Raw genomic sequence first — 15,125 nt, 5'->3', positions numbered from 1 at the left:
GTACAAAGAGGTCCCAGGATGGTTATTATTCCTCAATAGGAGTGATATTCAGAATATTTAAGAGCCAGCATGGGCTATAAGGCAACTGAGTGGTGCAAGGAGTTAAGATGCTCGACTACTAGCTGAAAGGTTGGTGGTTCGAACCCACCCAGAGGTACCTTGGAAGACAGTGCTGGCAATCTGCTCCAGAAAGGTCACAGCCTTGAAAACCCTATGGAGCAATTCTATTCTGCACACGAAGTTGCCATGAGTTGGAATCGACTTGATAGCAACTAACAACAACAATAACAACATGGACTATGGTGGACCAAACAGAATCCATATGGGCTGTAGACAACTGCTATGGGGATATAGTATCAACCAGCTCATTGTGTGCCCTGCCCCTAAGCCCAGAACCATCCTCTGCAGTCTAGCCCTACCCATTCCCAAGCCCAACCCTGGGACCAGCTTCCCAGCAACGCAGCACATCTGTAGGACCCTTGTCTTATGCATTGCTACATCTGCAGAGCCTACTACAGTCCTGGACATAAAGGTGGAACTCAATAAACAAATACTGGACTAATAAATTGCCGAGAAGACATTCCCTGGTCTGGTAGAGTCCTTAGTCTGGATGTGGAGAATAAAAAAGAAGGGCTGGTTATATCCTTGCGGAGGCCCTAGACTGATGGAAGAAACACAGCTCTGGTCTGATGAGGGAGTTGGTTTCTGTAGCTGAAGTGAACTTGGGAGTACTCAGACCTGGCCATAGGGCTCCCTGGCCCCTGGATCAGGGGTCTAATGAGATAAAGGGAGAAAACTGTCATCAGCCCTAACATGGAAGGGCCAGTGTCCTCGGCAGGGCATGAGCCTATGGGAGGGAGGAAGGCCAGCTACAGGGGCCAAGGGGCCGAGACAGTGAGACCCGGCTCCACTGTTTTGTGGCCTCAAGTCCCAGCTCTGAATGTTGGAGTCCAGCATGGAGGTGGTTCAGGTATGCAGGCGCCAGCAAGGAGCTAGTCTTGCAAAAGTTGCACAGAACTTGCCGGGAGAACCTCAGTCCTTGAGCTATCTCCTTCAGTAAGGCTGACCTAGGAAGAGAAGGATGAAAATAGACATTTTAAGCACCTATTATGTGCCAGGTGCCTTGGCGGCACAGTGGGTAAGAGCTACAGCTGCTAACCAGAAGGTCAACAGTTCATATCCACCAGCTGCTCCTTGGAAACTCTAGGGGGCAGTTCTACCCTGTCTTACAGGGTCGCTATAAGTCAGAATTGGCTCGATGGTGACGGGTTTTGTTTTGTTTACTATGTATCAGGTATTTATCTCACTCAGTTTCTTGACTGCCCTACTGTGGGTAGATTAAATTATCCCCATTTTACAGATGATAAAGCCAAGGCTTAAAGAAGTGAAGCCACTTGACCTAGGCCCCTTGACTCTAAACCCCAACCTCTTATTGTCATACACACCACAACAACAGGCATCAACTGAATGCTCGGTGGTGGATACCTGGTTTTCAGGTCATCATGAGTCGGGGGCCAATTCAATAGCAGCTAATGATAACAACAGTGGAACCAGCATGTGGACACAGATTTATGTCTGGTGCCTGACTTTGATGGATGGAGGATGACAATTCCTTAGAGAGACCCAGTTCCAGTCTCTGCTCTTCCCCACTCCCAACACAGAGAACCAACGCCATCCCTGAGGAACACCCAGGGGAAAAAGAACAGCACAGCTGACTCTGACCTATGCCCACTCCCAGGTTCCTCAGCTAAATACATGTAATTGTTTGAGACTTTGTGATTCAGCAGGGAGAAGCCAGATTAAAGATGATGGACCTTGCCTTGTCTCTTTCATATCCTTCTGTGCCTAGGAGCTGGAAGTTTCCGCGGGTTCCAGGAGACTCCTGTATGCGGGGCAAGTTAGGTGCACTGAGGACTGGTACACAGCTACTCTAATTCTGCCTCTTCTGCAGGGAAGCGATTCCTTCTCTGACTGACCAGCCTCGCTAACACAGCTTTGTTCATCCTCCTCGGGGAGGAGCTAGGCCTGGGGACTCATCACCTCTTCCATCACTCAAGGCCTGGGCTCTCCTCTGCTTTTCCTGGCCCTGGGTTGGAGCAGGAAGGAGGAGTACCAGGACAGGGTTTGGCCAAACTGTGGCCATCTGGACCCATATGTGCCCTAGTCACCTACTCGTGACCTAGTGCCACCCCTATACACCTACTCTTGACTAAATGTACTTCCCAGGCACCCTGCCATTTGCCCTCAAACCACAGTCCTGAAGCTCCTACCGGCATGTTCCTTCTGGGCAGCGGCAGCCGGGCTGAAGGACTGTCTTCCAGGCTCCGGCCTCCCCGCCGATAGGAGCGCGTGCTCTCAGAGCTGAACGGAAGGAAAGGCCAACGTGACCCCCATGTCCAGAGAGCCCCTCAGAGTGGGAGAAAAAGAGTTCAGGTATAGCGAAATTCTGAGGCTTAGGGTGGGTAAGCAGAGAGTCCATGAGGCCCCAGGCTGAATCCACCACAGGCCCAAGAGGCCTGGAAGTGACCTCCAGAGTGCTCTGGGAATATCCCCAAGTCTACTTCCCCAAAACCCCAAACGGAAAGCGTGTGCAAGGAAAGGAGACAACTGGATCCTAGGCTGGGGTTGGGGGACAGACTAAAGATGCCACACAGCCCCCGGAATACTAAGCCACACAGGTGGAGCTGTGTCTTTTCTACTCTGACTTTAGCAACCAAGGTCCCAGGCTCCTCTCAGCTCTCTAGGCCAGATTTGGGAGCAGGTGAGTGTGTGTGTGGTGGAATGGAAGGGGCCCAGTTACCCTCCACTCAAGCCAGCATCTCTGTATTAGTCATGGGCCTCAGAGCTGGAAGGTATCCCAGTATTCAGGCAGGTACCATTTAGAGGTGGGAGAAACAGATGCTCAGAGAGGTTAGGAGACTTGCCAAGGTTGCACAGTTGGGCCCTCACCAACCTGAACCTGACAGGGGGATACATCTCTGCAGGAGCGGTCCCAGATGGCAGGCTGGGTCTACTGGTGCCCGGGTGCTCCCGGAGGCTCTCCTCAGAGCTAGGCAGGGCTTGGCTGGGACCCCCAGGCTCCACGGCGCTCGTGAGGCTGGAGGAGGAGGAGGCTGGGCTGCCCAGGCTCTCAGGTGACCCAGAGGGCTCTGAGCTCAGGTTGGGGGCTTCGGAACAATCTGGAATCAGAAGTGATAAAGCCTGTCATTATTATTCACTGTGTCTTTGGCCTTCAAAGCAGTCTTTGGCCTTTAGGATCTATCATGGTTCTCTCCCACTCCCACATCCCCTATCTACTATTCCAGCTTATCTCGCAACTCTTCCCTGTCATGCTTCGGTCTCCTGGATCATTCATTCGCGACAGCCAGGGCCACAATCTCAATTTTTGGTTCTGCTGATACCCTCTCCTCAGTCTGGACTCTGCTTCCCATTCCTCAGGTTGAGGTCAGATGCTACTCCCACCAGGGAGCATTGCTAAAACACCTCCCACCTCAATAGGATATGCTCCTCCCTCCCAAGAGCTCCCAAAACAAGCCTGGTCATTCATTCGACAAATAGTTCTTGAGAAGAGCCAGGCACTGTGCTAAGTGCTGGAGGAATAGCAGTGAACAAAGCACTTGAAGCTCTGTCTTTTTGGGATTTACACTGTCTATCACATTGTGCCTTGTATTACCATAATTGTATTCCAGTTTTTATCTCCCACATCAGACTGTGTCTCTAACCTTTGAAGGAAATGGGACACAATGGATGCTCAATAAATGCTTCTCTTTCTCTCTTTCTTTTTAATTAAGTGAAGCATTGGGGAATTTGGAATAAAACAGACCTGGGTTTGAATTCCACTTTGGAGACTCATTAGCTGTGTCATGTTGGGAATGTTACTTAACATCTCTGTTTCTTTACCCATAACAGGGGATAGTAACCCCTACATGGCAGGCAACTGTGAGGATGATATGGACTAACGCATGTGCAGCTCAGTGCCCCAGCAGGCACACAATGAATGGTCTGATGAATATTTTTCTGGGCACTCAACCGTACCTCCACTGGCATATCCTGCACGCCCCTGGACCGTGGTCCGAGAAGGGTTTTTGATAGGCAAGGGTGGGGGGATATCCTCATTCTGGCTCTGAGGGGTGGCTAATCCCAGGCTGGCAATGGTCTCATAGGTCTTGTTGCTGATGTCCAGCCTCCCACTGCCCCAGCGTGCTTGCGCTGGGGGCTTCAGAGGACAGCGCTGCAGGGACAAAAGAGTGAGAGGGAGGAGACCCTGGTTTCTCCAGTTCAGGCCCTCCCCTCCCCACACCAGGCTCAATCTGTCTCTTTCCTTCTGCTGTCCCTGGGGTCCAGCCAGCCCAGGGGCCCGTGGGGCAGGGGCTAGGACCCACCTTCTCCTCTTCATCCTCCTCACTGTCAGAGCCAGGGTCCGTGGAAATCCCCCAGGAGTAGTCCAGGTGCAGAGGGAAAGTGAGGGTCCCAGCCTGGGCCTGCTCCAGCTGCCACAAAAAACACTTGGCAGTTCAGAGGCTCAGGGGCTCAGTGGGGAGAGAGAAAAAGTCAGGGTCCCTCCCCTCCCCTAGACCTCACCAGCTCCTCACACTCCTTGTGCTGCTTCTTCCTGGCCATGTCCAGAGCCGTCTCTCCTGCCTCATTCACTGAAGAATAAAGTTAGGGGTCAGGGTCAAAGAGGCATAATAGCTCAGAGGTTAAGAGGGACTCTGCAATCAGTTGTCTGGGTTTGAATCCTGGCTCTGCCACTTCCAGGCTGTGTGACCTTGGGCGAGTTATCTAACCTTCCCTGGGTCTTGATTTTCTCATCTACAAAATGAGTATGATACTTGTAACTACCTGACAAGGTTGTTGTAAGGATTAAATGAGTTCATATATGTAAAGCCCTTGGCATATTACCAGGCACATGTTAAACAGTGAACGTTAGCTACTACAACCACTACTATTCCAATTCAGCTAATATTTATTCAGCTACGTACTTTCAGAAACAATTAATTTTTTCCTCTTAGCACCCTACTAAGTGGATGGCATTATTCCCATTTTACAGATGAGGAAGCTGAGGTTCAAGAGATAAACTGATAAATCCTCAAGGTCACAGAGCTGGTCAGAGGCAAGCCAGGATTAGAACTCAAGTCTGTCTGCAAAGTCCATGCTTGTTACCTGTGCTCTTTGTGTCTAGGGAAAGGGCAGGAAGTTCCACACAAGGGGTTGTCAGGAATGGGAGTCTGAGGGAGAAGGCGTTTGAGCCCACCTGTGCCAACTGAGGCTCTCCCTTTCAGCAGCAGCTTGAGGCAGCTGGGCTGGTTGTACAGGGCAGCATAGTGCAGAGCGGTGTTCCCATCAGGGGCCTTGGCATCTGGATGACCGCTGGGGAGGTGGTCAGGGAGGAAGGAAGGGAGGCAGACAGATGAGGGGGTATACTTCAGGAGAAAGAAAAGAGGGGAAGGAAAAGAAGGAAGAGAGGAGAAGAAGAGGGAAAGAAGGGGAGGGGTGCAAGGAGGTGCACAGAAAGCAGGGGTTCTCACCCATTCTGGATGATGAAATCCACCAGAGGCAGGGAGGCCTGGTTGGCGACTCTGACAGCCAAGTGCAGGGCGAGCTCTCCAGGTGCCTGAACACAGGTCCACACCTGAGTCTCCCCCCAGCTCATCCGTCTCCAACCCAATATCACCTTCTTAAGCTCCTGCTGCCCCGACACCCCCAGGTATGAAGCTGCCAGACCCCTGAGAAATAAGGCTGAACAGATGGAACTTCGTCTTTGGGAGGAGTGTAAAGGGCCATTCCTTCACTGCTTCCTTCAATGGTTTTTCCTCCTCCTGTCCCCAGTAGAAGGTGTTTCCCAAATTTTCATTCTTGGCCCCGGGCTCCTCTCTCTGCTCCCTCTCCCTCCTAGACCTCATCTAATCTCATGCTTTCAACTGTCACTCATGTACAGACTGTTCCAAATCCTTACCTCATCTAAGTGCTGCACCCTCACTGCTCGCTGGACTGACCCAGCGAGATACTGAGCAGGCAGCTCAAAGACCAGAATGTCCCAAACAGAGAGCTAAACCCCACCATGATCTCCTCCTGGTGCCTGGTACACAGTAAGTGCTATTTTTATGATGTCCAGTCAGCAAGGTCCCTAGGTGGTGCAAACGGTTTGAGCTCGGCTACTAACAAAGGTTGGTGGTTTGAACTCACTCAGCAGTGCTGTGGAAGAAAGGATCTGCTTCCATAAAGATTACGGCCAAGGAAACTCTATGGAACAGTTCTAGTTTGTAACACATGGGGTCACCATGGATTGGAATTGACTCAACGGCAATGGGTTTTGGTTTAATCAGTCAGCAACTCTTGTCGATTTAGTCCTTCACATGTCTCTGGTATCCTTTTCTTCCTGTCCCTCACCAGGCTGGATCCCCTCGCTCACATGATGTTTCAGTTACTGGATTAGCCAATGCTAGGACCTTCCCTGCTCTAATCTCACTGACCTTCACCCACTTCCAAGGCTATACAAAACCTGCTGTCACTGAGTCGATTCCGACTCATAGTGACCCTATAGGACAGAGTGGAACTGCCCCATAGGGTTTCCAAGGCTATCGAAGAAGAAAAAAAAAAAAAACAAAAACTAACATTTATTGTATATCTATTATGCACCAGGCCCTTTACATCCATGGCTGGACTTAATTCTCACTTCAACCCTGTGAGTGCTATTATTGATCCATTTTTACAGATGAGGAAATAGAGACTCAGAAAAGTTAAATAACCTGTGCTGGCTCACACAGCTAGAAGAAGGCAGAGCCAGGATTGACCAAAATCATGCTCTTTCCCATTTACCCCTCTGATACATGGGTTTTGAGCAGATATCAGAGGTGGAACAGAGGGAAGTCATAGCTGATCCTGGAGGATTTGGGGGTAAGTGAGTTTGGGTGGTCCTTGGAGGGGGTTCCCACCTGTCTGTCCGGCCCAGGCAGTGGCTGTCCAAAGTCTTGCCCATTAGCAAAGGCTTCCAGTACCGACAGGAGGTCCCGGTTATAAATGGCTGTCCAGAGTCTCTGAGGCTCGAAAGTGGACCGGCGGGCAAACCTGTGTTCCACATACTTGGCCACAATGTAATCCCTGCGGGGGCTCCTGCCAAAAACAGCCACAGGTCTCAAAGCAAAGACTATCTCCCCCTAGCTGCTCCCTGGGACCATTCCACAGGAGGCACAGGCCTCTTTTTCCCCGGAACCACACCCTGGGGAATCCCAGATAGGAGTCTTCCCTCTCTGCACACTTCTTGCCCAAGATCCTGCTGAGACTCGCCCTCTAGCAGGAGCCCCCAGCCAGGACGCCCCTCCAGCTGAGAATCCCCTTACATGTCACTCTCAGCTGAAAGTTTAGGGCTGCCATGTGAGGGTAGCTGGGCCTCCATGACCTCATTGAAGCGTGTGTTGCCGATGTTCAAGGCCAGCTGGGTGGAGAGAAAGTGGTGGGGTAAGATTGGGTGGTTAAGACAGCGCCCTCCAGTGGGAAAGCCTCCAGAAGTCCCACCCCTCGGTCGCCCTCCCTGTCCAAGCCCTGTCCTTGGCCATCTCCTTTCTGGGTCGTCCAGATCCTGCCCCACATCTGCTCCCACCGCCCCACTCCAGACTCTACAAAAGGTCTAGCACAGCCAACAGACCCAAGCCCCACCCCCTGGCCAAAACCCGCCCCTAACATCCCCCCACCATTCCCATTTGGGCCCTGCCCCCATCCCCGCCCTCACCAACAACTCAGAAGGGCCCAGGAGGTCCAAGGTGAGGGACTGCATACGTGAGAAGCGCACGCCCAGCTCACGGTGGACGCCAGAGCACTGGATGCAGGTGAGCACGCCCAGGTTGGTACTAAGCCACGTGGGGTCTGCAAGGTATGAACAGCTCATTCCTGGGGATGTGACCCCACCCCTCCTTTAGCCTCCCCCATTCACCTCGACCCCACTGACTGACCTGGAGCCCCGCAGTCGCAGCACTGGCCATTCCCGGGCCTGCTCTTCACCTCAGCGATTAGCAGCTTCGTGAAGTCCCGGGGCTCTCCATCCAGCCCGGCACCCCCACAGGGTCCCGGGCCACTGCTGGGATCCCCAAGGAAGGCACTGCTCAAGGCTTCATCCTTGCTGTTCTGCAGCACTGATACCCATCTGCAGAGAGTGTGGGGTGAGGTCGGGGTGACAGCCCTGTTGTGGGGGCTTGTGTCACACCCAGAGGCTGCCAGTTTAATAGGCTTCCCTGCCCCCACTCCAAGGCTGGCTGTTGGGGCACTCACGCCTCACACTCGTGTTCATCCTCCGCCTGGAAGTGGTATGTCCGGTTGTCTGTAGGGAGAAGAGGGGGTGTCTGGCCCACAGAAATCCTGTTCACCTTCCCTGAGGCCAGGGAGCCCTCACCCAAATTACCAGGTCTAGATGGAGCTTTTGTCTCTATGGGGTCAGCATCTCCCAAGCCAGGAGTGGGGAGGGTAACGAGAATGGCCAGCAGTGGGGACAGCTTCGCAGAAGTCCCTCCCAAGCAGGAACCCAACAAGGCTCCCTCTGTATGGTGCTCCCCGCCTAGACCTTGCTTCCAGGGTCAGAGGAGGCCTTCCAAGGAGAAGACCCTACCCAAGTGAGAGGCAGGATATTCTTCATCCCCACTGTCACCATTCCACTCTGCCCTCAGCCTCCTGTCTGGTCTCCCTACTTCCCATCTCTCCCAGAGCCTACCAGATTGCCTTCCCTAAGGTTCTGCTCTAATTGCTAGGAAATAGGGTCTGATCTTTTAGGAGGCATTCCCAGGCCTCATCTCCCACTTCTCCTACATGAACCCTCCACTCTAGCCAAACTGGCCAGGTCCACTCTCCTGCCACCATGCTTTTCATCACGCCAGTTCTATCTCCTAACTATCCTCCCCCAAACTCTATATTCTACATGTCCTTCAAGGCCAAACTCAAGTGTCCTCTCCTTCAAGCAGCCTCCTGATTCCCCATAGCAGGGCACACCTTCCTTCTCTCTCATCACCTGCAGTGCCATATCTGCACCTCTCTTCTGGACACACCCCCTCATCTTACAGTCCTAGGTCCCTACCTCACACCCCTGCCAGAGAGAGTTCCCTGAGGATGGGATCTAGATCTTTCTCAGCCTGTACCCACCCCCATGTAAAGCCTGGCACAAAAGTTTCCAAAGGATGAAAAGTGAAAAATCAAAAGTAACAATAATTTTGAAAACAAAATTGTCCAAATCCATTTAAATATGTTTTATAGAAATAATCATATTTGGTATGGGTGCATTTTAATGTTTATTGTGATATAGGATGAAACCTCTAAAAAGAGTATCCAGGGCCTAAGGGTTCTTATGCATGTAGAAGTAGCTGTTCAATAAATATGAGTGGAACTGGACGTAAACCCCTAGTTTAAGCCCCCAGGAGCTGATAGTTCTTTTAGAAAAGGCCTGGGGGAGGGGGACAGGGACCACTCACGGGTCACCAGGTCAAAGCACTTCTTCTCTTCAGGGTTTGGTCTCACTTGGCAGGTCAGCAGGGTCAGCTTCACCGGGGGCCGATTTATCTGTGGGAATTGGGGGGTGGAGGATGGACATGTTACCCTTTGGGCCTTCCAAACTCTTTGGGTCTCAGTTCCCTAGTCTGTTAAATGGACATAATAATCTTGTTCCAGCTCATGTTTCCCCTACCCTGGCACCTCAAGGATATGGAGTGTAGATAAAGACTAGGTTGGGGGCTTTGGTACCCACTGTTCCTCCCAAGGGTCTCCAGCTCCCTGGATCCAATTCTATCAGCATACACTAGCTTCTCAGTAAAGGGAGAGAGGCTGTGAGCAGCCTTCCAGCCATCTTGGGGGCCAGTCTTGGAGGGAGGGCTTGGCACCTTTCTGCTCAGAACACCACGAGGAGAGGATACACCCTGCCCTGAGACTCCTAGCCCCTCACCATGCTGTGTGAGATGGTCAGGCAGCCATACTTGACCCCACACTTCCTTTTCTGCCAGACTCTTCGAATTCTAGGGCCCACACAGAGAAAGAGAGAGAGGCAGTTACTCAAGGGTCACATCTAATTCCCCTGTATCAGACAAGAGTACTGAACCAGGTCCCAAGCCCCACCTGTACAACCTCCAACCACACCTTTTTATACCTCTTCACTCCCCTGACCCCAACACCCTTCATGCTCTAGAGCCCTGATCTTAGGAAGCTCCCAGTCTGATGGGGGAAATAGTCCCAGTCTCTAGGAATCTTTATTCTAAAGGGGACAATGTAGCTTTGGCCCTTTCAGAGTTTCTAGTATGATGGAGGAGACATAGGGAAGTTTAACAAAATTATCCTCTGATAAAAGCTGATTAGTTAGTAAAAACATGAACATATACCATAAGGGTCTTTGCATTTCACAGACTGATTTTTTTTTACACCACGGAGCAAGGCACAGGCAACACGTTCATTTGTAGGCATATTCAGTGTATTGTAGAGGCTAAGAGTGAGGGCATGGAGCAGACTGTCCAGGGCATGCTGAATGTTTAGTAAGTGTAAACTGCTGTTATTCTTCTTCTTCTTCAAGTTAAGAACAACCAGGGGTCTTTAGCAGAAGTTCACATACAATCCAGGATTCTGATGATTCTACATTGCCTATTGATCCTGGAACCCTGACAGTCTACACAAATTATAAGAACAGTCCCTTTGGGCAGCTCCCCCAGCCCTGCCAATTACTAGCTGTGTGACTTTGGGCAAGTTACTTAAGCTCTCTGTGCCACTTACCCATCACTTTTCTTGTACAGAAAGCCCACCTTCTCTGTCCCAAACTGCTTGTTGCCCTGGTGCTGGTGGATGCTGTAGCCACCTCCAGAGTTCTTTCGGCCCACACTCTCCTGTTTCTCAGACATGCAAAGGAGACCTCAGGTGTTTGTCTGGGAAGAACCCCATTTGCTGGGGTTCTCACTCAGGGAGACTTCTCAAGGGGACCCTGTGGGGCTCTCCTCCCTCCCTGGTGGGCCTTGGGGAAGGTCATTTCTTTTGAGACGATTCAGGGGGTGACCTCTCTGCTCTCGAGCTGTAGTGTCCCCCGGAGGGAGTCCCGGAGCTGGGTCAGCTTCTGAAGCTCCTCCTCCTGGGCTTGGCGCAGCTGTGGGACAGAGAGCAGGACGCCACTATCAGCCCACAGAGATCCAGGTGCAGAGCCCAGACCCAGAGCAGGAGGACAATGGCCTCATTACGTGGGCAGGAGCCAGCTCTTCCACACTCACTGTTTTTCCAGAAGGACAGGGAGCTTCACCACATGCCCAAGAGTGAGGTCCGACTTACTGTGTGTACTGAGGCTGCCAGCTTCTCAATGAAGGGAGACAGGCTCTGAGCAGCTTTCCAGCCATCTTGGAAAAAGCTAAGAGGTGTCAGAGGCCAAACAAGGGACCGGAGAGAGAAGAAAATGAGAGGTGAAGTCTGAAGTGTGGGAGGGAGTGGCTCTAAGGATCTCAGGGCAGCTGGGGGCAGGGTAGCCTGATGGTCAAGAGCAGGCACTCTGGAGTCAAACTGTCCGGGTTCAGATTCCACTGACTAGCTATGTAAATCTGCAGCTCAGTTTTCTTATCTGTAAAATGGGAATAATAACAGTCCCTGCTCAGAGGGCTGTAGGGAGATTAAGTGAGATTAAGTGTGTAAAGCACTTTGAGCTGACACACAGTGAGCACTCAATAAAGAGGAGCTGTATACAGCAGTACCAACAAGGTACAGCCATCCAGAGTCCTCTAGGGTCTGCCAGACCCTGGGGATAGGCCTTGTTCTGTGTTTCCTGAAAGGGCTTAGGGGTGAGGGACATGGGGTTGAGGGTGGGGACCAGCATCCTTGGCACTCAGGGAGATACCTACTTGTGCTGGGCATGGAAGAACTTGATGAGGCTCTGCAGAAAATCAGGACCTTGCTTCACCTGGCTCTCCCCGGCTTTCAGCAGATACTAGGAGGAGGGGCGGGGCAAGATGTGTGATGGGAGCAGAAGCTGAATCCTAGAGCCAAGGGGCTACAGTTCCCATCCGAGGCTAGTCCTCCTCAGAGCCTCAGTGACATCCCATAGGGCCATCTGGCCAGGACCTGGGATGAGGCTGTGACTGGTCCCCGAGGGGTTTAGGTGAGACAGACAGGAGGACACACACCACCCCCCACCTTCACCCCGCGTGCACCCTTACCTCACACATGTGCAGCTGGAAGATGCGCCGTTCTCTCTGAGTGTCCTGGGCCACCTCCCCAGGGTTCCCTCCTGCAGCCCTGGCCCGATCCCTCTCCTTCTCCAGCCTGGCCCTAGGTCCCAAGAAAAGAGAGGCCTGAATAACTCTCCCCCAGGCCTCTTCATGTCCCACCATTGCTACATCTCCTCTCTGCCATGGATACCCTAGAGTGAGGGGGCCTGTGCAGTTCACAAGGCCCTCCTGTGTGCCGGTCAGTGTGGCAGGGCTGGGGCGTAGTGGTGAACAAGACACAGTCAAGGAAACTTTCACCTAAACCACAATAAAATGTTAAAAATAAATAAATAAATAAATAAATAAAAACAAAAGACAGAGTCAAAGAATCCATAGACTCGGGGGGACAGAAATGCAAATCAAATCACAACCATGACCAGAACTATGGGAGCCTAAAGGGGGGGATCAGACCTCGTCTTCAGCTGGGAACTGATGCTTGAGAAGCAAGCTAGAGCTAGGCAGGAGGGTCAGACCATGTGACAGCCTGCAAGCAGGAGGGATCAGGGGACATACAGAGGTCTGAGGAGTCCAAGTGCAGAGATAGAGAGGGAGGTGGTTCCAGGTGAGGGCCAGACCACGTCGGGTCTGATGTTGTTATTATTAGCTGCTGTCAAGTTGATTCTGACTCTTGGCGACCCCATGTGTACAGAGTAGAACTGTTCTCTAGGGTTTTCAAGGCTGTGACCTTTGGGAAGCAGATCGCCAGGCCTTATTTCCAAGGTACCTCTGGTGAGTTTGAACTACCAACCTTTCTGTTAGTAGACCAGTGATTAACTATTTGCGCCACCCAGGGACTCTCATAAGGAGCCTGGTGGTGCAATGATTAAGCGCTTGGCTGCTAACCAAAAGGTCAGAAGTTCAAACCCTGCAGAAAAGGCTCAGCAAAAAAGACTTGGCAATCTGCTCCCATAAAGATTACAACCTAGGAAACCCTATAGGGCAGTTCTATCCTGTCCTGTAGGGTTGCAATGAGTTGGAATTGACTCAACAGCACACAACAACAACAGGGACTCTCGTGCAGTCTAATTAAGATCATATTAAGGTTCTTGGTCTTTATCCCAAGAGCACTGGGAAGGATCTGAAGGCTTTTACGCAGGGAGGTGAGGGGCTCAGATAGGGCCAGGTGGAATTTGGGGGGATCAGTTCTGATTTTGCAGGAGGGGTTTAGAATGGTAGGTTAGAAGACCACAGCGTGCCTTCATTCTTCTGAGCCCGTGGGGCTTTCCACTGAAAGCTTTAGAAGACCTTTGTTCTGTTCTTCTTAAGTGAAGACAGAAAGCACTTTCCATTCTTGTAGCTAAGAGTAACCGGAGCCTTCCCCCTATAGATCTCAAGGGTTGGCTGTTTTCCCTTTGTGGAGGAGTGGAACTGTGTGTATAAATGGTTTCCTAGAAATCCCACACCCATCAGACTATCCACTCCCAGCCAGGAGCATATTTCCACAGCTGGGGCTGGGTGTATGTGACCGTAAAACCCTGTGAAGATGTCTTAACAGTAATGCTCCCAAGTGGGTGCCAGTCCCTAGCAGAGAAGACAGACTTGGGCTTAATACAGGGTCTGCTGCTTACCAGCTACATTACTTCTTCTGTCTGAGCATTGCTTTCTTTATTCGGAATATGGGGGAGTGTGGTCCTTATATGTACCCAGATAAGATAAGGCATGTAAAGGACTTAGCACACAGCAGACACAGCAGCTATTATTACTTTTAGTCTCTCAGGCCTCAGTTTTCCTATCTGTAAACTGTGGAATCAGTGGCCTCGAATGAGTGCATAGGTCCCTTTTGGCTCTAAAGCTCTGGGCCTTACTGAGGCAAGACCTTTGGGCAGTGTTTATATGCAGAATCTGTCTCTGGATACCTGGAGAGCAGAGTGTCTCTAGCATGGAATCACGGACACTTGGGGCTGGATAATCCTTTGTTGCAGAGGCTGCCCTGTGTACTGCAGAATGCTTAGCAGCATCCCTGACCTTTATCCACTAGATGACAGTAGCATTCTCCTAGTTGTGACCATCAGAAATATCTTTAGACATTGCTAAATGTCTTCTGTCAGGGGTATGTGTGGGAAAACTGTGTGGTTAAGAACCACTGGTACAGGGCAGGGTGCTGCAGGCTTGTTCTGTTTTTAAAAAATTTCTGAGAAGGGGTTACTTTTCATTTCCCTAAAGCTTTATGATACTCTAAGCAGGAGTTTGTGGCAGGGTCAGTTGGTGTGGGGACTAACCCTGTGAATTGACTCTGGGGGTCAGTGCAGATGAAGTTTTTTGGGGATCTGGAAACAAGCAGCAGAGAGGGGAAGCAAAGGCCAAGGCTGCAGTGTGTCAGCAACAACGAGCCTGGCGGTTCGTTAAGGAGGGTGGAGACAGAGCAGCAGATCAGTGGGGGAGAGGGCAAAGCTCCCCGTGCACAGGGTGATCATATCTTTCACTAGTAAAAAGTGAATATTAGCTACATGTCTGTTAATAGGAAATGGTTCAATATATCATGGTGTGTCCACATACAGGAATACTACTAGGCTGTTAAAAAGGATGAGGAACATTTATATATACTGACATGGAAAGACATCTGCCCCACAGTAAATGGACAAAGAGCAAGCCACAGTGTAGTACAGTGGTTAGGAATGGGGATTCTGGATTTGAATGGCAGCTTCTTCACTTACTTTACCTTTATAAATCTTCCTAAGCTTCAGTTTCCCCATTTCAAAATGAGAAAAAATAACACCACCTAGTTATTGAGTATTAAAAAGCAAAGATGTCACTTTGAGGACTAAGGTACGCCTGACCAAGCCATGGTATTTTCAATCATCTCATACGCATGCGAAAGCTAGACAACGAATAAGGAAGACTGAAGAAGAATTGATGCCTTTGAATTATGGTGTTGGCAAAAAATACTGAATATACCATGGACTGCTAAAAGAATGAACAAAT

The 15,125-nt window shown here is 50.9% G+C and overlaps 1 protein-coding gene across 2 annotated transcripts in view; it reads right to left on the bottom strand.

Annotated features, from left to right (window-relative positions):
* Positions 1–992: 992 nt before the first annotated feature.
* The window catches only part of ASAP3 (ArfGAP with SH3 domain, ankyrin repeat and PH domain 3), a 43,400-nt gene continuing 29,267 nt past the window's right edge, over positions 993–15,125 (bottom strand). The window contains exons 6-25 of one of the 2 annotated variants that reach the window (XM_004377133.1): positions 12,153–12,264; positions 11,838–11,923; positions 11,278–11,353; positions 11,012–11,098; positions 10,735–10,844; positions 9,920–9,989; positions 9,453–9,540; positions 8,266–8,314; positions 7,950–8,140; positions 7,730–7,863; positions 7,341–7,435; positions 6,936–7,113; positions 5,529–5,614; positions 5,255–5,370; positions 4,582–4,649; positions 4,383–4,490; positions 4,036–4,231; positions 2,954–3,179; positions 2,271–2,361; positions 993–1,067 (exon numbers count right to left, since the gene is read on the bottom strand). In XM_004377133.1, coding sequence (XP_004377190.1) covers positions 993–1,067; positions 2,271–2,361; positions 2,954–3,179; positions 4,036–4,231; positions 4,383–4,490; positions 4,582–4,649; positions 5,255–5,370; positions 5,529–5,614; positions 6,936–7,113; positions 7,341–7,435; positions 7,730–7,863; positions 7,950–8,140; positions 8,266–8,314; positions 9,453–9,540; positions 9,920–9,989; positions 10,735–10,844; positions 11,012–11,098; positions 11,278–11,353; positions 11,838–11,923; positions 12,153–12,264 — 2,242 coding nt within the window. Of the gene's footprint in view, positions 1,068–2,270; positions 2,362–2,953; positions 3,180–4,035; positions 4,232–4,382; positions 4,491–4,581; positions 4,650–5,254; positions 5,371–5,528; positions 5,615–6,935; positions 7,114–7,340; positions 7,436–7,729; positions 7,864–7,949; positions 8,141–8,265; positions 8,315–9,452; positions 9,541–9,919; positions 9,990–10,734; positions 10,845–11,011; positions 11,099–11,277; positions 11,354–11,837; positions 11,924–12,152; positions 12,288–15,125 lie in introns of both variants that reach the window. The other variant, XM_004377134.1, reaches the window with a different exon arrangement.

Source organism: Trichechus manatus, unplaced genomic scaffold (assembly GCF_000243295.1).
Source record: "Trichechus manatus latirostris isolate Lorelei unplaced genomic scaffold, TriManLat1.0 scaffold00048, whole genome shotgun sequence".
In the NCBI taxonomy this organism is placed as follows: domain Eukaryota; kingdom Metazoa; phylum Chordata; class Mammalia; order Sirenia; family Trichechidae; genus Trichechus; species Trichechus manatus.
The sequence above is the reverse complement of the archived record's forward strand: the minus strand, read 5'-3'. Positions and strand labels throughout refer to the sequence as shown.